Source organism: Schistocerca gregaria, chromosome 3 (genome assembly GCF_023897955.1).
Source record: "Schistocerca gregaria isolate iqSchGreg1 chromosome 3, iqSchGreg1.2, whole genome shotgun sequence".
Classification (NCBI taxonomy): domain Eukaryota; kingdom Metazoa; phylum Arthropoda; class Insecta; order Orthoptera; family Acrididae; genus Schistocerca; species Schistocerca gregaria.
The window spans coordinates 734598943-734625288 of record NC_064922.1 but is presented as its reverse complement, the minus strand read 5'-3'; the positions used below and the strand labels follow the sequence as shown (position 1 = coordinate 734625288).

The window sequence follows — 26346 nt, the reverse complement described above, 5'->3', positions numbered from 1 at the left end:
AAGGAAGAATGATTTCGGAAAGTGAGTGCAGGAGGTGTCACAACCACAAACTATGTAACCACGTGGTGGAGATAGGTGATATGACATGAATGAGTCCAGGAAGGATATCCAAAAAGATATCAATCTACTTTCAGGATAAAGAAACCAAAGGGGCTCGGTTCACACAAGTTATAAAAATAAATAAATAAATAAAAATAAAAAATCTATGAGAATAGCAAATTTCTCCTAAAGATGTCCAGGAGCATGATCCACATATGGAAAAAATTACAAATAAATGATGATTTCAAGGAAAAACCAAAGCTAAAGACAGGGAAGACATGGGCCCAAGAGAAAAAAAGAACAATACCGGAAATTAATGTAGGAGCACTGGGTGGCAGTTAAAGCTCGAGAAAGGGACAATTGAATTGACTCAGTGTTCTGAAATGAAAAAAAGAATAATAATAACAATAATGATAAATGTAATACAAAAATGAGTGTGGCAATGTCAAGTAAATGAAAACTGACTATTTCAAACAATGGAAAATCCAGAATGGATTGTAACAATATTATGAAAAGGAAAGTTGCTACTCACCCTACAGCAGAGATGCTGGGTCACGATAGGAACAACAAAAAGATTGATACAAATAAAGGTTTTGGCTATTAAGGCTATTTGTCAACAATAGATGGCAGCACACACACACACACACACACACACACACACACACACACACACACACAAATGCAACTCACACACATGACTGCAGTCTCAGGCAGCTGAAACCAGTGTGTGTGTGTGTGTGTGTGTGTGTGTGTGTGTGTGTGTGTGTGTGTGTGTGTATTGTTGACAAAGGCCTTAATGGACAAAAAGCTTTATTTGTGATAAGTCTTTTAGTTGTTCCTATCGCGACTCAGCATCTCCGTTATATGGTGAGTATCAACTTTGCTTTTCATAAAACTGTCCTTTTTCTACATTTTCAGAAATTGTGTGACAACAGATTTAGAAAATAATATTATGAGAGGAAAGTTGCTACTCACCATATGGCGGAGGTGCTGAGTCACAGATAGGTATAACAAAAAGACTCTCACAATTATAGCTTTCGGCCGTCGAGTGTGGTTTCAATTTCCTGAGACTGCAGTCATGTGTTTGCGAGTTGCATTGCGTGTGTGTGTGTGTGTGTGTGTGTGTGTGTGTGTGTGTGTGTGTGTGTGCGTGCACGCTTATGTCTGTCTATTGTTGATGAAGGCCTTAACGGCTGAAAGCTATAATTGTGAGAGTCCTTTTATTGTACCTATCTGCAACTTAGCATCACCGCTATATGGTGAGTAGCAACTTTCCTCTCATAATATTGTTATGCTCCATCCTGGATTTTCCATTGTTTGATTCAGAAAATTATGTACATGTTAAGACCAGAAACAAAGTTATCCTTAATATCAATCTGAAGAAAATCATTTTTCAAAACTATTCCTACTCTAAACATAAATCCATTGAATACTGGATTTGTTGTTTGTTTACAAACTTTTAGTGCACCTAGCTTCTTAAAGTAACATACAAAGGAAGGTAGATTATAATTTAACATAATACTCACTGCAAGATCATTTTATTTGCAGCATTGCCTCAGATTTGAGGAGAAATCAGACTGGACCTTTTAAAAGGAATCACCTATGGTGATTTAAGGAAACTGCAAAAAACCTAAATATGGTGATTGGGTTGAGAACAGCACACCATAATGCAAGGAATAATTATATACTGAGAAGAACTAGCATTTTTCAGAGTTGGAGCTTTCTTTGTAGTTTACTTGACTACATTTAGCTTGTAGAAGCATGAATAGACCAAAGCAGTATATTGATAATTTATTATTGATACCACATAGGCCTACAGATTAAGTATCTACAATTTCCTAGTCTTTTGTCAATGTGTTCCTTGTCTATTTCCACATCCCTGGAGGTTCTCCTTCTTGATGGGATCTACAGAACATAATGAATGAATTCATTCAGTCAGGTAAAAGACCCCAAGCATTTCAGTTCATGCGTCGAAGACAGTTTACAAGTATACAACCTCTAGTTTGAAGGAAGGCACTGAATCTAGCCAAGCTAACCTCTCTTTTGAGAAGCTCTGCCTGTCGTTACCCAAGATACAGGGGCAGAAATGGAAGAGTCTGCAATAATCCATGAGGCTAATGGGGCCAGTAAATCACCAATAACACTCATTGAATAGAAGCTGCAGCCCCTTTACTGCAAGTGGCACATAGAAAGCTTCATCTTGGAAGAAGGTATCAATTCCTTCAAAAATCATAAATGGTGAAAATCAACAAGACTGGTATGCAAGCTGTGATGCTACCCTGCAGATGTTGAGGCATGTTTAAAGTCTGTGTTATTTAAGACACAATTAGATGAAATGAAGAATTATCTTCATGCAAGTTATTTGTCATGGTCAGAAAATCAGCAGGAACAGTTTATTGTTGACACTGAAATGATTGTAAAAAGTTAACATGAATGAAGTTAGATGCTTCAGGAAACAAACTACGCCCAACAAGTTGGAGGCTACAATATGATTAAAAGAAAACTATGGTAATAACATTAGCCAGTGACATAATGTTAACAGCTGTGGTCACATCATCTTTTGGTAGAGATATTCATATTTTTCTCATTAGTTGGCATAGTCAATGAATTTGAAAGAAAAAAAAAGAGGTGTAGGTTAGGTTGGAATGTGACAGTCTGGCTGTGAGTTGGTGAAGCCAACAAAACGGAAAATAAATAAACCTGGTAGTTTCCAGAATGAGATTTTCACTCTGCAGCGGAGTGTGCGCTGATATGAAACTTCCTGGCAGATTAAAACTGTGTGCCCGACCGAGACTCGAACTCAGGACCTTTGCCTTTCGTGGGCAAGTGCTCTACCAACTGAGCTACCGAAGCACGACTCACGTCCGGTACTTGGAAGGTAAGAGACGAGGTACTGGCAGAAGTAAAGCTGTGAGTACCGGACGTGAGTCGTGCTTCGGTAGCTCAGTTGGTAGAGCACTTGCCCGCGAAAGGCAAAGGTCCCGAGTTCGAGTCTCGGTCGGGCACACAGTTTTAATCTGCCAGGAAGTTTCAAACCTGGTAGTGGTGACAGACTGATCTATAGAGCTTTATCAGAGGTCTATGTCTGCACACTACAACCCAACACTTTTGCAGGCAGTACAAACTGTGTTTTTGTCACACGATACTGACACTAGTCTTGTGCTTACTTCTTGGGGATGGCACGGCAAGTGCTGACTTTGTAATGGGTATTACACTTATGGATACTGTGTTATTTATGTAGATACTGTCGGTAGTCGTTGGATTGAAACATTTGTAGCCCAAAGTTGTTTGAGTTCTATGGTATCGGCCTATCCAGAAGACAGGAACGAGGGAACCATTGTTCAGGGAGTCAAGACTATGAAAGTACAAATTACAACTTACCCTTAGAACATCTTTCTCATTTATACCAAACAAAGTCTTAAGCTGTTCTGTCACTGCATCTGGGTTGGCGTTTTTTAAATCAACTTTGTTCATAACTGGAATTATAGTTAACTCTCTGCAGAATGCGAGATAGAAGTTGGCTACTGTTTGCGCCTGAACTCCCTGATTGGCGTCCACTAACAGAATGACACCCTGGCATGCAGCTAACGATCTTGACACTTCATTAGAAAAGTCAACATGTCCAGGCGTATCAATTAAATTTAACAGATACTCCTGATCTTTATACTTGTAACTCAATGAGACAGTCTGGGCTTTAACGGTTATGCCACGTTCTTTTTCCACTTGCAACATGTCAAGAACTTGGGTCTGTCCTTCGACTGGGTCTATAACTCCAGCAATTTCAAGAAGTCTGTCTGCCAAAGTGCTTTTACCATGATCAACATGCGCTATTATGCTAAAGTTACGAATATTCGAAACAGCTACAGTTTTCATTTCTCCATTGTTTTGTCTTGACTCCGAATCTGCGCCTGCGACGTTCCTGCAAAATGACAGGTATTGTTTACAGGAAATTATTGAACATTGTCATATTTGTTACAGTAGGATACCAGTATAAAATTGCGTACATTAGCTTCTGAGAAAAACGAAACCACTGTTTTCTTTCCGCCCGCACTGAATATGGGAAACGGATACATAATTTCTTACAACAAAGCGTAATGCTGCTACGATATACAAAGCCCATTTCCTGTTTTCAAACACGAGCTACCTGTGTCACACAACTTCCACCACATCCATTGTCATGCCTCAACACAACTGTGAATGAAATGTTTGTAAACAAATGTGAACCCCAAAAATGCACTATCTTTAGACTTGAGAGTATTTGCTTTGGTTTGTTTGTATACGTACGAAGGATCAGTCGCGTTGCTTTCTTCTCATTAACCACACAACGGTATAATTCAATAATAAGGACTGTGTATGAATGTGTAAATGTTAACGTAAATGTTTTAACAGGGACTGTGTGCATGGAAGAAAAACGAGTGCGTTCCAATGGCTAGTCGAACCATCAGAAGTCTATGTTTCGGTACGCGCCTGATACAACACTTCACGAATTATAGGTGTCATGTCATCCCATCATCTTTATTGTCACACGCAGTGCCGTGGAAAAATGTAGGTTACATTAATTACTCGACAAAACATGAATTAGAAACAAATCAAGACAAGACTATAGGAACGAAAAAAAAGCAACCACTCATCCCTAAAATTACATTACTTGGTACAGACGGAAGTATTTCAGTAGTTTCACTGGAAGAAGCACAAAAGCTATCAAAGAGGCGTGATTTAAAATTACTAAAAGTAACAGATTTAGATTCAAGCCATCAGAGACCTGTGTACAAGCTTCTTACTGAATCCCAGTATCTAGAAGAAGAGAAAGGACATAAAGATTTAAAGAAATTAAAAAAGGATACAGGCTTTAAAGGTTCCAAATTGCTGTCATTGACGACTAAAATAGGTGATCATGACCTAAATGCAAGATTGAAGAACATTTCTAAATGGTTAAGTAAAAACTTGGAAGTACGAGTTGTCATTAGTGGTGACGAGACAGATCAGTCAAAAAGTGTAAGTTCCCAAGAAATGAACCACCTGGTGCTTAACAAAATGTGCTTATTTCTGAAAATTGGCTGAATGTTGTAACCATTGTTTTGAGTACTTGTAGCTGATTGGCCATGTGTCATAACAATCCTTGTCATCTGTGTTCCTGATTCTCTTACTACCAAGGGAGAAAATTTTGTAGTACTGGGCTGTAGGATGCCAAGTCTGCTTACATGGTAAATTAAAGTTTACTTCCAACCACTTTTTCACAGTTTCCTCCCTTTGTTTAGTTCCGAATTTGTAAGGGTGCAGTGGTGGAAGATTCCCTCCTCATTTTCTAATTAAGTGCATCTTATGCATGTTAAATGGCTTACATCTTTTGGATGGAAACTCGTTGCATTTGAATCAGTTGCTTTTCCATTGCTAACATTTCTTATAGCCCGACCCTGTGTAAATCCTGGTTTGCAGGTATATGTAAGCTTTTGAAGCAGTTTAGACAGTTCGTTGCATTTATGTGACCCTTTATTCATTGTTATTATAGGAAACTTTTGGGGCAAATCCTATAATTGTTTGCTTTAACAATATAACCCTTTTGATTCTCTCTGCAGAAATTGCAGGAGGCTATGCAAGTATAAAAAAAAGGCTGGTGATTTCACTTAATATCAGAACTTTGAGCAGTTAAGTCTATTTCAGGAGAGAGATCTGATTTTCTTTGCTGGAGATGTTAGTTTCTACGGTTATCTTCTGTATACACAGGTTTTTTTGTTGTCATTTTGGTCAGTACTTCAATCTGATTTTGATACGTCCAGACTTAATTTAGAAAACCCGTTGTGGAACACAAGTGTCTTTAAGTTTTCTTTTTCCCATGCATATCAGTCTGTACCACAACCTAGATTTCAGGAGGGGGAGGAGGCAGGAGCAGTCACTGACTGACTCAAACTCTTTATGTAGGAATAGCGTATCTTATTTTATTTTTATAATAAAAACAAAGATTCGAAGACTTACCAAGCGGGAAACCGCCGGCAGACAGGCACATGAACAAGACACACAAACACACACACAGAATTGCTAGCTTTCGCAACCGATGGTTGCTTCTTCAGGAAGGAGAGGGAAAGACGAAAGGATGTGGGTTTTAAGGGAGAGGGTAAGGAGTCATTCCAATCCCGGGAGTGGAAAGACTTCCCTTAGGGGGAAAAAAGGGACAGGTGTACACTCGCACACACACACACACACACATATCCATCCGCACATACACATATGTGCGGATGGGTGGATATGTGTGTGTGTGTGTGTGTGTGCGAGTGTACACCTGTCCCTTTTTTTCCCCTAAGGGAAGTCTTTCCGCTCCCGGGATTGGAATGACTCCTTACCCTCTCCCTTAAAACCCACATCCTTTCGTCTTTCCCTCTCCTTCCTGAAGAAGCAACCATTGGTTGCGAAAGCTAGCAATTCTGTGTGTGTGTTTGTGTGTCTTGTTCATGTGCGTGTCTGCCGGCGGTTTCCCGCTTGGTAAGTCTTCGAATCTTTGTTTTTATTATATTTTTCCCATGTGGAAGTTTCTTTCTATTTTATTTTATTTTTATTTATTTATATTTTGTACTTAATAAAAGTATAATGTGACAGGAGTGCACATTATTTTCCTTCATTTTCAAAGTAACCCCAAAAAAGGAAAATTTTGTTTAATATATGCTTTACATACCACATTGAATTTAGCAGCCGATTTCTCCATGCCATTTAAACTTCTCTGAATTTAGCAGCTCAATTGTTCATGCCATTTAAACTTCTCTGAACTGCATGACAAGAACAATCCTTTCATTGAATCATGCAGTTTACGAATGTTTAGTAAAAACCATTAGGCCTATTTGCCTTTTCACTCTTCTGCGTTACAGTACCTGTTATGGTCCCACTGCCCATCTCATCCTATTTGTGTTACTGCATGTGTATTCCAATTCATGTTTCCAATTGCATGTTGCATAGCTAATGGCTTCCAATGGTAATAAAACTTAGATTTTTAATATTTCGTATAAATATTGACTGAATGTAGGAATTTAAAATGCTGTCGTAATCTAGGCTTACTCATTAAAAGGCATAATATTATGTTAAAGATTTAATACAGTAAGAAAAGTACTACAGTCGGAAACTGTGTATGTATCTTGAGGCTGCATACCTCACGGAATGCAAGTATCTTGTTTATATTCTTCCTGTATTTGAAATTGAGTGCACTAAGTGACTTAAAACAAACTTTACACACAATTTGAAATCTTTACAAAACTTTTTCTTGCTGACACCCTCCACAAAATGATGAAAGATAGAAAGTTTATCACTTACTACATTTTCGCTGTTCCGGCTTTAAAACTAGCGTATCAGGCATGACAATTTAATTTATAATATTTTTACTGCTAATTCTGTTTGCAATATATTTTCCCTATTTCTTACATTTATGCACAGTATTCACACACACCACTGAACATACCTACAAAATTATATAATTGTACAACACATAATATGGGAGATACAATGTCATTAACATTGAGATGTGAGAAAAACTTGCCTTTGCATAAAATGGATCACAGGTTATCATGAGTATAATCATCCAGTGTTTGATCATTAGAACACTTATCAACTTCCAACACACTGTAAATGTAATTTCAAATCTTTTCTAAACTTTTTCTCACGTACATGCTTAATGTCAATATATAAAACATTAACTAATTTGCAAAGTGATCAGAAGACTGAAGCTGTTTTATACATGGGAGTTTGAATCATAAAAGAATTGAGGGTTTACTAGTTGAGTTACTACTCCATTTATAAATTCAATAATTCTCATCCTCCACCCACTTCTCACAGTCATGCCAAAAGGCAATGAACTTGAGGAACTGTGGCTTTCTTGGGTGTGTAGAGGCTAGGTGAAAGGTGTCTTGGAACGTGGCAAGGATTGTGCTTCTAATACACTGTATTCAGTTTTGATGCTAATATGCTGCATTAATAAGCTCTTGTCATGCAATAGCAATACACCATTCCATGGTGTGGAGTGTTGTTTGTTATAGGGAATGGGGATCTTGGCTTAGTTAACCTGCATTGTGAGGATGGTACTAACATTAACAAAAAGACTTTCTGTCTTTACGTAAGATACAGATATAAAGAGCAACCTCTGAGGTACTTTCCATACCTTACTTATATTAAGATTGCCAAGATAATGTACTCCTTTTCCTATATTTATCCTCATTCCATAGATAGTAGGGCCTGCTGATCTGGTTGTCAAGTGTGTTGCTGTAAACAGACAGGTCACGAGGTTGAATGACATTCAAACCATGAAGATCTTTCAACCTGCATTTAAAGTAGTCTTCACCAATCAATGATGTGAAGATTCACCAGTGACAACGTGTGGTTTGGATACCACTTTAAACTGTGTCTCCTCTTCCCCTGAGTAGGGTTACTGTGATTGGTTGGTGACACAAATCACACAAGTGGTGTCCAGTCGAAACCCTTGTATCAGGGCATAGAGGCACATGAAAGTATTATTATTATTATTATTATTATTATTATTATTATTATTATTATTATTATTATCATATATGCTCATAACAATGAAATGGCCCTCACTTCACTCACTCTCAAGACATCCAATGGATTGGGTGTTATAAAGCTACGTACTGACAAAGTTATTTGTGCACTGTTACACAGTTATTAAATTTAATGGTTTTCAGCAGTGTGTTGTGCTGTTTGTGGCAAAATAACGATGTAATAAACTTGTGAAAACATTTGCAAGCTGTGCTTTGTAGAGTTTTCTGTGCATTGAAGTCATTTAGTAAATTTTGTTCTTTAGTTTTCAGCTGATGTTTCTTATTGTTCTAGTGAAATATATCATTAAAATTTTCATTCAGTGTTCCAGTGGCTGCTTGAATTTTTGGTTTTAGCTAATAATTTTGTGAAGTTTTTTTGTTATTGGTATTAGCTGTGGTGTAGTAGTATTACTACAAGTAGTTGCTTTCTTAGTAGTCAGATAATTTTGAGACTGCTATTGTTAGTTCTATAAATAGTTCTTCTGGTGTAACTGAACTTAGGTAACATAGATATAGTTTTTTTCCGTAACTGTAAAATTTTACCATGAGTGAGAAGTGTGGATTCTGTCCTTAGGTTTGTGAGTAGTGGGTTACAATGTGGTATTTGTTCAAAGTATTTTCATTGGGGGGAATGTAGTGGGCAATCTGCAGTAGAAATAAATTGATAGAGGAGCAGAAGCATAAGATATGTGCCCTTCAGGTGCAGTTACAACGCAGGAAGGAGGAACTACATATGTTGAGGATGGTGAAGGGTGGTGGGGAAGGGGAACTGGCAGTTGGCAAGAAGGCAACTAGGAGGAGGTATTCAGACAGTTATACTTTGTATGTATGCAATAGATTTGACCTACTGTTAGAGTTGAGTGGAGATGAGCCTCTTGCAGCTGTAGATGTAGGGAACATGCAGCAGTTCTCAGCAGTTAGGAGGCCTAGGTCAGTTGCAAAGTCTAACAGAAAGAAGAAGGTTCTGCTGATAGGTAGTTTGCGTGGTAGAGGTGTGGACCAGCAGTTGCAGGAAGTGTTGGGGAGTGAGTACCAGGTCACCAGCATTGTGGATCCTAGTGCAGGGTTGGCGCAGCTGACTGACAGCATAGAGGCATTATGTAGGAATTTTACAAAGGAGGATCAGATAATGATAGTAAGTGGAGCAGGGAACAACCTTGATGGGGATGAGGATATAATGTAGTTGGTGACCTGGTAAAGATAACTATTCAAACTGGTGGCACTAATGTGCATTTAGTGCAGCTGTTTCAGCTTCATGATCGGCCTCATCTTAATGCAGTTGTTAGGTGCATTAACCTGGGGCTGGAGAAGGTGCTGATAGCAGAGGGCATGGGTCTCATTTCACTGATGCCAGTTGGGTCTATCAGTAGATCGGGTTTCACCATGCATGGCCTGCACCTCAATAGGTATGGGAACGGGAGGCTGGCAAAGCTTATAGGCGACAGTGTAGTGGGTGGTGGTGGGATCACTCATGAAAAAATTCCTGTAGTAGTTGGTGTTAGAGCTGCGCTTTTTTTTTTTTTAGATTGAATTCAGCTGATAGGCATACCTGCTTAAATGAAGTCCCTCTAATAAGGGCTCACCTTCAGAGGATGTCATGTTTCCAAGTGGAGAAGGAATTAGAATATTTCATTAAAATATAAGAGGTATTAGAGATAAAGTTAATGAACTGCTTATAGATGTTGACTCTGAAATTATTAGTATATCGAGCACCACTCAAATAATTTGACAATTCAGAGGTTTCCTTTACTAGGATACAGATTAACTGGCTGTTTCTCAAGGAGTTCCTTGTGGAGTGGGGAGTGGCTATGCATTTAAGTCCACAGACATATCATGACACTGCATTGAGCAGATATTTGAATGTTGTGCAGGGGCAGTTGAATTTAGTGAAACTAAATTTCTAATTGTTGTTGTCTATAGGTCTCCTAACTCTGGCTTCAGAGCATTTCTGCTCAAGCTAGAGAGGGTTCTTGATTCACGTTATAGGAAGTACCAGAAATTAGTTATATGTGGTGATTTAAATATAAATTTTGTATCTTGCATTTGGGAGGACAACGGTTCAATTCCGCTTCCGGCCATCCTGATTTAGGTTTTCCGTGATTTCCCTAAATCACTCCAGGCAAATGCCAGGATGGTTCCTTTGAAGGGGCATGGCCAACTTCCATCCCCATCCTTCCCTAATCCGGTGACACCAATGACCTCGCTGTTTGGTTTCTTCCCTCAAAACAATCCAAAATTTTGTAATGGTACAAGAAAAATGATCTGATGCAGGCTGTGTTTTTTTCCAGCTAGGGTGCAGGGAAACAGTAACACAGCATAGACAATATTTTTATTCATTCTTAATTACTAGATGGGCATTTTGTTAGTAAAAGGGTGAATGGACTTTCAGAACAAGATGCACAAATTTAACACTAAAAGGCTTTTGTACTCAAAAAATGTCATATGTAATTACAAACTATGTAGGAAAGTTAATCCAACAGCAGTAGAGAGTTTTTTAAGCCTTGTCAAGGAACAAGAATGACAGGATGTTTATAGTGCCGATAACATAGATGATAAATGTAATGCTTTCCTTAACACATTCCTCATACTCTTTGGGAGTTGCTTTCCATTAGAATGTTCTAAATGGGGTACTAGCAATAATAGGCAGTCCTGCTGGCTGACTAGTGGGATAAGGATATCATGTAGAACAAAGCGGGAATTATATCAAAATGTTAGGAGTTGTCACAATCAAGCTACAGTAGCCCATTACAAACAGTATTGTAAGGTGCTTGAAAATGTTATTAGGAATGCAAAGAGATGTGCCATGCAAATAGAATAGCTAATTCACAGGATAAAATAAAAACCATATGGTCAGTTGTGAAGGAAGTGTCTGGTCAGCAACACAAGGTCAATGACATAAAGTCAGTTTGTAGTAAAAATATTTCTAATATTGTTAAATCAGATATATGTGCAGTATTTTCTGAGCATTGCTGGTGAATTAAATAAAAATTTAGTTGCCACAGGGAATCATATAACTTTCTTGGCAGATGACTTTCAGAGATTGATGTCTGAAATACTTCTCTGTGATACAGACAAGGGGGAGACTGGCTCAATAATTAAATCACTGAAGACTGAGGACTCTCAAGGGTATGATGAAGTGCCTAGCAGAATATTAAAGTACTGTGCTCCACATGTTAGCTCTGTATTTAGCCATATTCGTAATTTTTCCTTTAGGAATGGTCCGTTTCCTGAACGATTAAAGTACTCAGTAGTAAAGTTGCTATATAAAGAGGGCGAAAGAGATAATGTAGACAATTTTAGACCTATTTCTATGCCATTAGTGTTAGCTAAAGTTACTGAACAGGCTGTGCATGTAAGGGTAATTGATCATTTTATATTACACGATTTGCTATCAGATGTACAGTTCGGCTTTAGAAGTCATTTAACAACTGAAAATGCTATATTCTGATGTGGGGTCTGAGTGGGGTACTTTCAAATGGGGGGTGCCCCAGGGATCAGTGTTGGAGTCACTCCTGTTCCTTATTTATATAAATGATATGCCCACTGTTATTATGGGTAACTCTAAAATATTTCTGTTTGCTGATGACACTACCTTGCTAGTTAGGGATTTGTGTGGAACATTGGCTTGGTTTCAAATAGTGCAGTTCATGACCTAAGCTTATGGTTTGTAGAAAATAAACTAACGTTAAATCACAGTAAGACTCAGTTTTTACAGTTTCTAATACACAATTCAACAAAACCTGATGTTTTAATTTCACAGAATGGGCATATGATTAGTGAAACTGAACAGTTCAAGTTTCTATATGTTCAAAACAGACAGTAAACTGTCGTGGAAAGCCCACATTCAGGATCTTGTTCAAAGACTTAATGCTGCCATTTTTACTATTTGAATGGTATGTGAAGTGAGTGATCGTTCAATACAAAAATTAGTCTACTTTGCTTATTTTCATTCATTTATGTCGTATGGTGTTATATTTTGAGGTAACTTTTCCCATTCTAAAAGGATATTTTTGGCTCAGGAATGGGCGGTTCGGGCAGTAAGCGGTGTAAGTTCATGAACCTCTTGTCGACCCCTGTTCATGAGTCCGGGTATTTTGACATTGACCTCTCAATATATGTATTCATTACTGTCATTTCTTGTTAACAGAATTAGCTTACTCCCAAGAATAAGCAACTTTCACTCACTTAATACTTGGAAGAAATCAAACCTGCATTTGGATCGGACTCCCTTAACTCTTGTGCAGAAGGTGTGCAGTAGACTGCTGTATCCATTTTCAATAAGCTACCACTCAAATTCAAAATTCTTATCAGTAACCATGCGCTTTCAAATCGAAACTGAAGAGTTTCCTCATGGGTCACTCCTATTCTGTTGAGGAGTTCCTTGAAAAATTAAGCTGATTTTTGTTGTATTGTTGATTGTATGTACTTAAACTTATGGCTTGACTTTTTTCGGGTTCATAAACATTTTAATTTTATCTATTACTTTTATGTTGTAATTTCATGTACTGACTTGCTCCATGACCGTGGAAATTTGCTCCTCAATTGGTCGTACGGAAATAAATAAATCTGAGAGCAACAACACCCATTTTATGAAGAGGGTTTTAGGTACCTGAACTGACAGCATATGGTTAAAATTAACTGCCAATAGTAACAGGAATCTGAGTTTTTCCCTGAGGGGAGAGATCCCTTGGGAAGTTATCATTGTACCTTCAGTGTATTACTCACCAAAATCTATTCAGTGCTTGAGAAATGAGATGCATTTGGCAGAAACAGGTGTTTCCTCTCAAGTTAACTATATCCATAATGCTAAATGACGTGGAGAATTTTGGTTAGTTACAGAAGTTCATAACACCTCCAGTTATAGAAAGGATGATTTGTCTTAAAGCACTTTGATGAGTATCAAGGGTTCAACAGAAGTGTCTGATTCTACCAGTCTGTTTAACTAATGATGTCATTGTGTTGTGGTGTGTGACATCACTACGGCACAGAGGTTTTGTGTTGGTTTTATTTGTAGATGTTATGTTGTAAATGATGGTGTCCTCCCTTGGGTGGTGGATATGGATGTGCTGTGTTTAACATGTGTTATTGGGTTCGTTTGAGTTTTGATTGGCCTCGTGCTAATGTGCTTTTGAATTTAGGTGGTGGATGTGGTAATGTGGGTTGTGGAAGTGTTTTCAGTGAGTTGTCAAGGGTTTTTTTTGTTTATGTGTTTGGCATTTTTGTTAGATCTGTTTAGTTTGGTTTTTGTTGTGCAGAAAGAAGTCTAATTTTTTTAAATTGCTTTTTTGTTTGGTATGGATATGACAGTGAAGTTCATGAGTGTATCATTATGTTTTGAGATGGGTGATGATTTGATGTCTGTATACAGTTTTTGCAGATGTTCGGTCTTACTACTCAATATGTTAAGTGTCATGTTTGTGGCAACAACATGGGGTTGATGAAAGTTCTGGCAGCTCAGGCTTGGGATATGCATATGTGGCGCGCCACACAAGTGTGTGTGTGTGTGTGTGTGTGTGTGTGTGTGTGTGTTTGTGTGTGTGTGTGTGTGTGGTTGCGGCCAATGTAGGTGGTATTGCCAGAGGTTTTTGTTGGTAAGTAATTCTATAGTAATTGTGATGTTCTGTGTGTTGTACATTTATGATAGGTTGGTTGTGTTTTAATTGGTGTAGTGAATATGGGGTATTTGGCTTTTTGAGATGTTGGGGTTTTCGTTCCACTTTTTGGAGTTGTAGGTGTTTGTTTTTTGGTATCGCTAGGTGGTATACAGGCCAGGGGAAGTGTCCAATTCCTGTGGTCTTGATGATGTATTGGAATGCTGTAAATTAAATTTTTGTTATATTATTTGTTGTGGGATGGTGCAGTGTTAATTTATTGTTGTATATTTATCTTATCTCCACCCTAAACCCCCAATTTTCCATGGTTGTTCCATAAGTTTCATTTCACTTTTGGAGGGAGGCGTAGCCATTTCTGCCATACTGATGACGTCCTGGGCCAAAGCAGACGGTTGGAATTGGGTGCTTCTGTAATGCTGAATTGAGTCATAAAAACTAAATCTGTTAGGTTGGAGCTTTTAGTTTCTTGCTGAATGACTCTGGGAGTTTTATAGTGTTTCTCAAATGACATGTATCTGATATAGTATCATAGTTCTTTCACTATGTACTTACCCTCTTCAGTTCTGATGTTTTAAGACATGACATGATCCACAGTTTATTTGTGTGTGTGTGTGTGTGTGTGTGTGTGTGTGTGTGTGTGTGTGTGTTTTATAGTTTTAACTACACTTGTCTTGGGCTGTATAGCATAGGTGCTAAACAGTGAGCTCTTGAGCACCCAAAATAATTTTATCATTGACATCCATTTCTGTTGCTGGGGCCAGAGAATTTTTCTTGATTTTGCAAGTATTATAAATGTATGTTTATTTACTTTATCTCTGTCTTGTTTTATAAACCGTTTTTCTCACTATTTTCTTTCTTCTGTGTGAATTACAGTGTTTTCTTAAGTAAATTAGAATATTATCGTGTCACTAGCAGTTCTGCGAAATGGTTTGCGTCTTATGTAGCTAACAGGAAACAAAGGATGTTGTTGCAAAATACCTGTGCAATAAGCAGTCAGTCTTCATCTGATTGGGAATTAATTACACATGGTATTCCTCAAGGTTCCATCTTTGGTCTGTTGCTTTTTCTCATGTACATTAATGACCACTCGTCTGTTACATTGCCAGATCCTAAGTTTGTTTTGTTTGCAGATGATAGAAACATTGCCATAAGTAGCAAGTCAATTACAGACTTAGAAATGGCTGCTAATTAAATCTTCACTGTAAATAATAAATGGTTTATTACTAATTCACTCTCATTTAAGTTTGGAAAGACCCACTATACGCAGTTCAGAACCATAAGAGATTTCCTTCCAGTACATGTATAACATGTGAAGACATGCAGATAGAAAAGAGGTTGACTTAAATTTCTGGGATTACAACTCAATAATAAATTCAGTTGGGAAGGGCATACTACAGAATTGCTGAAGGTCTAAACAAGTCTGTATTTGCAGTAAGAATGATATGAGATGTAAATACAAAAAAAAAAAAAAAAACTTGTGTACTTTGCTTATTTTCATTCTGTTATGTCATACGGGATCATATTCTGGTGTAATTCATCAAACTGAGCAAACGTTTTTAGCATGCTTAAGAGTGTAATGAGACTCATTTATGGTAAAAATTGAAGACCATCATGTAGAAACCTGTTCAAGGAACTCTGTATTCTAATGACTGCTTCTCAGTATATTTATTCCTTAATGAAATTAGTTGCAAGTAGTATAGCTCTGTTTCCAATCAGTAGCTCAATATGTAATATCCTTACTAGAAATAAGAACAGTCTATACAAAGACCTAAAATCACTTACCTTGGTACAAAAAGAGGTCCAATATTTAGGAACACATATTTTCTCGGGGTAGTGAGTATTGTAGTCATATGTTTTATGTCTTTTATGCTATACTTGCTGACTTGTTCCACACCCACGAGGATCATCATTTCTGTGTATGGAATGAAAACTTAATCTAACCTAATCTGTGTTTTCTATTTTCTGTTGCCATCCACATTTTCCCTTTTTGTGGTACTGTTTATACATTTACATGACTTTCAAATCTTGGGTGTATTTTTTTCCATCTTTATCATACAAATCTCTAAAAGCAACAAACTAACAGCGCAACATTATTACTCTCAAGAGGAATTATATGACACTTAAAAAGCTTAGCAAGCAATAATTTCTTTGTAACTCATAGCTCTATGTAATGTCTTAATCATAATTTGTTTGTCACACACTATTCCATTATCATGATTATTGTGTATTTTACGTAGCCTTCTCCAAAAGTTGATACCTCATTTGGATGCTGTCTTCTGCAATTAAACATTTGCTTCAAATATGTGTTGATACTGGGAAAAGAGAGAAGCTAACCTGAAACTGAAGAATTTTACCAGCTTTTGATCACTTTGTCACATAGTGGAGACCAGATGTTGTAGATGCATTAATAACACTACCTGCTACAGTTTGGGGAAACAAAATCATAAATTTATATCTAGAAGATAAAGAAACAGTTAAGTTAACAAAAAAGTTCAGAAAAAGAACAGTTTATGAACACCATTGTTTCCTTTTTATGTTTTACATAATGTGATGAGATTTTTACACTTGTGTATGTAACTGCCACTACTTTCCACCCACAATTACATAAGTGGTCAACATTTGTCAGCAGATTAACTTTTTGAAAATTAAAAGGTGACAGACACAAAAAATGTAAAATGGCTATGACTACATGGCTGCTCTACAATTCACACTTACCAGCCTGGTTTATTTGCTGCAACTCTAGTCTTATAATACAGGCCAAAATCTTTTTTATCGGTCTCAAGAATATGCATGGAAGAAACAAATCCAAGATATCGGATTGTAAATCTTACACTGAAGTCAAAGTTCAAATTGAATGCATCTGCCAAAAACGTATCTGGTGGTGATGACACCTAAACAAAGCAAATATATTCAAGCGATTGATTCATTATAATATTAACTACTGAAAATCACATACTTTCGACAGCATTGTAACACTGATTTAAAATATTTATTTTGTGACAGACGTTTATGCTTGAACTGTAAGATAATATGATCTGACTATCCTTTTCACTCCAATGTCTTACCTGTTATCCAAAATTTCAGTACACCCATTGAAAAAGTTGTAATTAAATATTTGATGTTACAAAACAAATTAGTTCATTCCTATTGATAAACATCAAAAATAAAAAAAAGTTACAAGTTATAGTCCGCTGATGGAAAAAAACCACTGTACCAAAAAGTAATTAATGTAGAGCAATTAAATAATAATGGAAGAGAATGTAGATGAAGACGAAATGGGAGATACAATACTGCGTGAAGAGTTTGACAGAGCACTGAAAGACCTGAATCGAAACAAGGCCCCGGGAGTAGACAACATTCCATTAGAACTACTGACGGCCTTGGGAGAACCAGTCCTGACAAAACTCTACCATCTGGTGAGCAAGATGTATGAGACAGGCGAAATACCCTCAGACTTCAAGAAGAATATAATTCCAATCCCAAAAAAAGCAGGTGTTGACAAATGTGAAAATTACCGAACAATCAGTTTAATAAGCCACAGCTGCAAAATACTAACACGAATTCTTTACAGATGAATGGAAAAACTAGTAGAAGCCGACCTCGGGGAAGGCAAACCAGTTTGGAATCCATAGAAATATTGGTACACGTGAGGCAATACTGACCCTACGACTTATCTTAGAAGCTAGATTAAGGAAAGGCAAATCTACGTTTCTAGCATTTGGAGATTTAGAGAAAGCTTTTGACAATGTTGACTGGAATACTCTCTCTCAAATTCTAAAGGTGGCAGGGGTAAAATACAGGGAGCAAAAGGCTATTTACAATTTGTACAGAAACCAGATGGCAGTTATAAGAGTCGAGGCACATGAAAGTGAAGCAGTGGTTGGGAAGGGCGTAAGACAGGGTTGTAGCCTCTCCCTGATGTTATTCAATCTGTATATTGAGCAAGCAGTAAAGGAAACAAAAGAAAAATTCGGAGTAGGTATTAAAGTCCATGGAGAAGAAATAAAAACTTTGAGGTTCACTGATGACATTGTAATTCTCTCAGAGACAGCAAAGGACTTGGAAGAGCAGCTGAATGGAATGGACAGTGTCTTGAAAGGAGGGTATAAGATGAACATCAACAAAAGCAAAACAAGGATAATAGAATGTCGTCGAATTAAGGCGGGTGATGCTCAGGAATTAGATTAGGAAATGAGACACTTAAAGTAGTAAAGGAGTTTTGCTATTTGGGGAGCAAAATAACTGATGATGGTAGAAGTAGAGAGGATATAAAATGTAAACTGGCAATGGCAACGTAAGCGTTTCTGAAGAAGAGAAATTTGTTAACATTGAGTATAGATTTAAGTGTCAGGAAGTCGTTTCTGAAAGTATTTTTATGGAGTGTAGCCATGTATGGAAGTGAAACATGGACGATAAATAGTTTGGACAAGAAGAGAATAGAAGCTTTCGAAATGTGGTGGTACAGAAGAATGCTGAAAATTAGATGGGTAGATCACATAACTAATGAGGAGGTACTGAATAGAATTGGGGAGAAGAGGAGTTTGTGGCACAACGTGACAAGAAGAAGGGACCGATTGGTAGGACATGTTCTGAGGCACCAAGGGATTACAAATATAGCATTGGAGTACAGTGTGGAGGGTAAAAATCGTAGAGGGAGACCAAGAGATGAATACATTAAGCAGATTCAGAAGGATGTAGGTTGCAGTAAGTACTGGGAGATGAAGAAGCTTGCACAGGATAGAGTAGCATGGAGAGCTGCATCAAACCAGTCTCAGGACTGAAGACCACAACAACAACAACAACAACAATTAAATTTTGGGAATTCGTAACATATTTAAGTGATTAACATTGCAAGATCGCAGATTATTGTAAGTGTGGCATAAAGAGTTGCAAATGTGAAATGCTGGGACATTAATAACTGGTGCAACCACCAGAATGTTGAATGCGAGCATACAGATGTGCATGCATTGTGTTGCACAGGTGCCGAATGTCAGTTTGTGGGATGGGGTTCCATGTCTGTTGCTGTTGATCAGCAGTAAGGATAGTTATTGCAGGCTGTGGATGACACTTGAGTTGTCGTCCAAAGATATCCCATATGTGCTCAATTGCAGACAGATCTGTTGATCGAGCAGGCCAAGGCAACTAGTTGCAGTGCATTTTGGGTTTGACAGTGGTATGTGGGTGAGTGATATCTTGTTGGAATCCTGTCTGTTAATGGCAGCACAACAGGTTGAATCACCAAACTGACTTACAAATTTGTATTAGGGTGTGCGGGACAACCACGAGAGTGCTCCTGCTGTAATACAAAATCGCATCACAGACCATAACTCCAGATGTAAGTCCAATTTGCGTAGCAAGCAGACAGGCTGGTTGCAGACTCTCAACTGGTCTCCTTCTAACCAACACGTGGCCATCACTGGCACTGAGGGCAGAACCAACTTTCATCAGAAAACACAGCTGACCTCCACCCTGCCCTCCAATTAGCTTTTGCTTGACACCACTGAAGTTGCACTTGGGGGTGGTTTGCGTTCAGTGTAATGCACACTACAGGGCATCTGACTCGAAGCCATCCTTGAAGTAACTGATTTGTAATACTACATTGTGTCACTGTGATGCTAGCTGCTGCTCAAATTGCTGCTGCAAATGCAGTGTGATGCGTCAGAGCCATAAGCTGAACATGAAGGTCTTTCCTCTCAATAGTGCCATGTTGCCATCTGGAGCCCAGTCTTCAGGCAACCGTACATTTGCGTAACCACCACTGCCAGCAATCATGTAAGTAGCTAAATTCCTGTCAAGTCTTTCTGAAATATCAAAGAAGGAACATCCAGCTTCTTGTAGCCCTATTATACAACTTCATTCAAACTCAGTTGGGGGTTGATAATGGCGTCTTTGTTGCCTTAAAGATATTCTTGACTAACATCAATTCACAAAACCCAATCTCAAAAGTTACTTACACTCATGACTGTTACAGTATGTATGTAAGGCAAACTGGATTTTCATCTCATAGTGGTAATACTAGTGCCACTCTGATGTGACTAGCATGAAATTTTAGTAGGCACCATCATTCAGATGTAGAAACACACTAAACAACTTTTATTTGTGTCTCATAACTCCTTCTTGGTGTTATGATTTTTTGTCTGTCAGTATAACTGTTGATTATAAATGTCAGCTCCCCCCCCCCCCTTTCCCTGCCTCCCTCTCCCCCTCTCTCTCTCTCTCTCTCTCTCTCTCTCTCTCTCTCTCTCTCTCTCTCTCTCTCTCTCTCTCTCTCTCACACACACACACACACACACACACACACACACACACACACACACACAGTGTATGCTTAAAAATTCTTAAAACTGGAGTACACAACTCTCAGCATTGTATAATCCCTTCCCACTGAATAAAAGATTGACTATGTATGTTGTACATTGGATTTTTGTTAACCAAGTCTTCAGACCAATAGGTAATTGTTGAGCACATAATTGAGGGTAATCAATGTTGATGCTGGTTGGCCACTGCCTCAGTATCACGCTTCTGCAGGGTAATTAGGTCAATTGCAATTGAGCAAGGTGCTGTCAAAACCTGCAGAAATGGAACATTGTTGCTGGCAAGTTCTTGTTCATTCATTAATCAGATAAATAGAAAAATGTGATACTTGTTGACAGATTCTCAGGAAGTGTGGACATATAACATTATTGGTAATGATTTGTCTATTGAATGGGGATGTTATGTTTGGTGACACCTTGATTCTATTCATGATTTGTAAACTAGACAATCTGTCTGTTTACTGCCAAATGTCCCACACAAGAGAAAATTGTATCAGCCTTAACGTGTCTGTTAATGTAAACATATACCCTAAATTATGCCCAGTCAAAGAAAATCTTGAGCTCGGAGTCCTTGTTGGTTACTATATGCTTTGTGAATAAGATGGGGGGAGGGGGCATGCACACTGACAGTCCTAAAATAAAACTAAATGCCTCACACTACTGAGTTTCACTCATCCAAGAGGAGTCAAGATGCATCTCTGCGTAGTAACATCAATAGAGGCAGCAGTGTTCTCTTGAGTACATCTTGAAACAGCACACTAGCATTGCACCAGTGCTAGAGAGAGCACCTTAAATATTGATTAGTTTTCATGGGAAGTTCAACTTACAGCAAAAATGCCTTCAGGGTGCAACACTTATGGCTATTTTCAACTTGAAGAAAGTAGAATTATATAGTTCATGCTTGATTCAATTATAAATCGTGAATCTCTCCTACCTTTATAAGTTAAACAATGGAAAATCCAGGATGGAATGTAACAATACAGTGTGTACATAAAGTCTGGGAACACTATCAATTATTTATTGCACAAGAACAAAACATTGTACAGGTATCATATGCCATTTTGAAGAGAAACCCTTATTTTTTTTTTTTTTGTTTTCATGTATACCGCCACAGCACACTTTGGTAGTTCACCGATAGTCAGCACTAGTTGCAAACATGGCGAGTTCAGGTGCAGAGCCAGCTGTTTGATGAACTGGCCTCCCCACTCACCAGATCTCACTCTGTGTGACTTTTGTCTGCAGGGACACATTAAACATCTGTTGTATGTACCGCTTCTACCATGTGATAGCAGAGCTCCGGGAGAAAATACGGGAAGCGACTGCCACAGTTGATGATGCCTTGCTGGGACGGGTATGGCAAGAATTCGATTACCATATTGATGTCTGTTGAGTCACTCATGGTTCGCATATCCAATGTTTGTAAAAAAAAAACTTTCAGAGTTCCTCTTCAAAATGCAATATGTATGACATCTGTACAATGTTTAATTCTTGTGCAATAAATAATTGAAAGTGTACCAGGATTTTATGTGCATGCTGTATTATGAAAAGGAAAGTTTCCAGTCACCATATAGTGGAGATGTTGAGTCGCAGAGGGGCACAACAAAAAGACTGTCACAAATAAAGCTTTCGGCCAGTAAGGCCTACATCAAAAATAAACCACACACACACACACACACACACACACACACACACACACACACACACACAACTCTCACCCACACATGTGAACGTGTCTTCACATGTGTATGAGTTGCATCTTTTGCGTGAGTGTGTGTGTGCGTGTGTGTGTGTGTGTGTGTGTGTGTGTGTGTGTGTGTGTGTGTGTGTGTGTGTGTGTGTGGTTTATTTTTGATGTAGGCCTTACTGGCCGAAAGCTTCATTTGTAACAGTCTTTTTGTTGTGCCTATCTGCGACTCAGCATCTGCACTATATGGTGAGTGGCAACTTTCCTTTCCATAATATTGCTACCTTTATATGTATGGTTCTATCCTGTTTGCAGCTGACTATCTTTTAAAAAGGACTGCTAAATCTTGACAAAATAAATGTGTCCATAGTCACAATTCAGAACAGAATTTTATAACAAAAGTGTTTTAACTGTAACAGTGAAATTATTCAATGGATTATGTAATCATATAAAAAAGCAGCATTATTGAAACTCCTTTAAAAATAATCTTAAGTTATGTGTGATAGAAATTACTTTTATGCAGTAACACAACTGTTGGGTAACAAAATATGGCATTTATAAATTATGCTTGTACATTGAGATTAAAAGTAGTGGAAATTTGTACTATTTAAAGATAGCCTTCATTTCCTGAAACCCTCTTACCTGTTGTCAACCTTCTCTAGCCTGTGCCCTCCACCTGCCTCTGTGCCCTTTGCTTCTTCCACTCCAGCCTCACACAAGTCCCCTCAGTGAATGTGCATAGGACTTTCCCCTTCTCCCCCCTCCCCCCCCCCCTCCCATCTCTCAATCCCTCCGCCACTCCCACCAAGCACAGCTTCTTGATGCTGCGTCTAGCTGCCCACCATTCTGTCCCCAGCACATTCCTGCATGTTAACCACTGGCAGTACTACAGCTTCTTCCCTCACCTCCACCCTGCTATCCCTCCGTCATCCTGCCCCATACTGTACTTGCACTACACACCTCAGCAGAGACTGCTATCCAATGCAGTTAGCCTTTACACCCAGAGATCACAATGGCCATGTGTGTGAAGTTGTGCATGTATGAATGTGTGTGCATTGATTAGAAAGTTCTTGGGAGGTTAAAACTGTGTGCCGGATCGTTACTCGAACCTGAGAATTGTGTTTTTTGTGGGTGAGTACTCTATCCAATAATGATTCATGACCTGTCCTCATGTCTTTGTTTTGGCCAGTATCTAATCTTCTACTTTCCAAATTTCATGAAGTTCTTGTGCATACCTTACAGGACTAGCAACTTTGGAAAAAAGGATACTTCACAAACATGTCCTAAACACAATATGATGGGTTGTTTCCAGAATGAATTTTCACCCTGTAGTGCAGTGTGCAGTGTGCTACTCACCAATTGGTGGGGAACAATTGAAGAAAGTGGAGAGTGTCAAGTACATAGGAAGCCTGATACAGAAAGATGGAAAAAGAGACAGAGGAATAAACGAGCGGGGGAGAAAAGTATAAGTATTTTGGAAGTGTGTCAGAAGCCTGATACGGAGCAAGGATGACCCGAAATCAGTAAAAAGCTTATTTACTGGTCATACTGTGTCCTGATCCTGACATATGCATCCGAAACCTGGATTATGGAAGGAAGAGAGAAAGGCAAAGTACAAGCTAGTGAGATGAAATTCTTTAGGAACAGTGTTGGAATGACAAGGGCAGACAGGATAAGAAATGAGAGGACCAGAGTTAATGAAGGTGGAACCATTACAGGAGGAATAGAGAAATCAAGGCTGAGATGGTGTGAGCGTGTTAAGCAAATGGAGGAGAAGAAGATACCCAGGAGGATACACGAGATGAAACTGAAAGGAAAGAGACCAAGAGGAAGACAGAGACAGATAGCTGAAAGGAGTGGAGGAATGTGTCCAGAAGAAAGAAGACTGGACCAAGGTGAATGCGGAGAGATGGTAAAAAGACAGAAGATGATGGAGAGGCTTATCTTCCAAGTCAGACCAGGACTTGAAAGTGGGACCATTGCATTTCGTGTTAATATGCCACAGAGTGAAAATTTATTCTGGAAACAACCTCTAGGTTGTGGCTAAGCTGTGTCTCCAGATTATCCTTTTGCCCAGAGTGATAGTCCCTCAAGTGTGCAGGAAACTTTTGTGAAGTTTGGATGGTAGGGAATGAGCATGTACTGGTTGAATTAGAGTTGTGAGGGTGGGTCATGAGACATGCTTGGATAGAGCACTTGCCCAAGAAAGGCAAATTTCCCATGTTTGAGTCCTGATCTGACACACAGTTTTAATCTGATGGGAAGTTACAACTAATATTGGTCTTGAGAACTTCATGTGCATTCCCTTTTTTGTAAACCCGTGTGAATAATATTTAAGATCATCTGGGAAAATACTTGTCTAAAATAAGGTATTACAAAAGTAGCTAAGTTAATTACTAATCTAAGCTTGCAGAACTGTACCAGTCCATATCATCTTTCATTGTAGCCACATAAGTTGTCTCACTTCCTTGGCTTACTAAGTGCTTCATTTCTTTGCCCAGGGAAGATTTAATCCTTTGAATTGCTGATAAATAAAGTCTATAAGAAATTATATAGGCCTACCATGTGGCACAAGAATAATTTTATTTCAGTCTACTCACAATGGAGATGAAAATTATCGTGAAGATTTGTCTTATCAGTATAATTTCAGTGCAGCTTTATTTTGTAATTCAAGTCAATGAATATGATACCCCCTTCTGCTTTTTGCCTTCGGACTAATCGTGTAATCAAGAACTCTTCATGAACTCTTCATGTCTTTTCCTTTAATCTGTTCACAAGTGATGTAATATGCATAATATGTTTGGCAAAGAACATGGAATTATTATGTTGTAATTCTAATTGTAAAGATGATGTGTTAAGTTACAGATAGCCAAAACAAAAATACACTTACACATTAGATTTCAGCCAAAGCATTCCTCAGGAAAGAAACCACACACACATTTATTCACACAGGGAATCACACCTCACATACATGATAGCCATCTCCAGCAGCTTGGACAAGTATGAGCTTTTGCAAAAAGCCAATGTGTAACTCTTTTTGTTGTGCCTGCCTGCAACTTAGTATGTCATCTTTATGGTAAGTAGCAATCTTATCATTTCCTTGTATTGTTGATAATCAAATTTGGAGTTTCCATTGTTTAATTCCAATTGTGTGATCTTCCAGTTTTCATTGTTCAGTTATTTTGTTCCATTAACAGAATTTAATTTTTTTTGTAGCTCATGTTTCATTTCTCCTTTTTGACTTATTGTTCATTTTTTTTTACAGGAAAGGATTTATGATGAGATTACAGCCCACCTGAAAAATGAAGGTCGTATTATTCAGAAACGGTTTAAAGGAAATGACTTGAAGTTCCAGATACTGCCCCTTAAAAAGGAAACCAAAGAAGAATAGTGGCTTCCTAATTTTTCCAATGTGACAATTCTATATGCATAAGAATTTCAAAATAAATTTGTAATTTTAAATTTTGTGTATGATTATTTGTATATTTCTGACCTTTTTTATCCCCACTGCTAATTATTCCTTTGCCTGTTTAATTTATGGAGACATATGATATGTCACAGTTGTCTTTATGTGTAATAGATTGCTAACATGAGGGGGTGGTATCCATATTTATGGACCCCATCATATGTATTTGCTATGTAAGATAATGAAGGGTGTAATGCTTCTCTTACAGCAGCATTGTAACTAAACAAGACACCCAAAAACTTGAGGCCACATTGAGCATTTTTCAGCCATCATTGATTGTTATTGTCAAGCTGACTCCTGCTGACAGACAAACCACTTGTTTTGTTTGCCCAGATCTCTTTAATCGTGAGTGCTGTAGATGATGCAGTGGTTTCAATATTTGAGTTGCCTGTGAAGCAATGAAAAGACTAAAATTTTTCATTGAATTATTATTTTCACGGTATAAAAAAAAGTAAAGAAGCATTTTTAAATTTTCTATTATATTAACTTTATTCTATGTCTGCAAATAATAGTAGAAATTGCCAACGAACTATGGCTATTGTGTCTCAATGATACAGACTACTAAGCAAAGAAGAGAGTGTTGAAAGCTGCAAGAAAATGTAGAGCATCTATATAAGGGAAACAAACTTGAGGACAGTATTAAAGAAAGAGAAAGGACCTAGGTGAAGATGAGATGGCAGATAAGATAGTGTAAGAAGAC

At 38.1% G+C, this 26346-nt stretch overlaps 2 protein-coding genes across 3 annotated transcripts in view; one reads left to right on the top strand and one right to left on the bottom strand.

Annotated features, from left to right (window-relative positions):
• Nucleotides 1-4287, bottom strand: part of LOC126353779 (translation factor GUF1 homolog, mitochondrial) — a 153150-nt gene extending 148863 nt beyond the window's left edge. Inside the window, exons 1-2 of one of the 2 annotated variants that reach the window (XM_050002865.1) lie at nt 4044-4287; nt 3421-3958 (exon numbers count right to left, since the gene is read on the bottom strand). In XM_050002865.1, the coding sequence (XP_049858822.1) occupies nt 3421-3958; nt 4044-4159 (654 nt within the window). In that variant the 5' untranslated portion in view covers nt 4160-4287. The remainder of the gene's footprint in view (nt 1-3420; nt 3959-4043) is intronic. The other variant, XM_050002864.1, reaches the window with a different exon arrangement.
• A 22-nt stretch (nt 4288-4309) lies between these two features.
• Nucleotides 4310-25642, top strand: LOC126353781 (translation initiation factor IF-3). Its single transcript, XM_050002867.1, has 2 exons — nt 4310-5034; nt 25446-25642. The coding sequence occupies exons 1-2, from the start codon at nt 4465-4467 to the stop codon at nt 25569-25571; spliced, it is 696 nt and encodes a 231-aa protein (XP_049858824.1). The 5' UTR covers nt 4310-4464; the 3' UTR covers nt 25572-25642.
• Nucleotides 25643-26346: the final 704 nt, after the last annotated feature.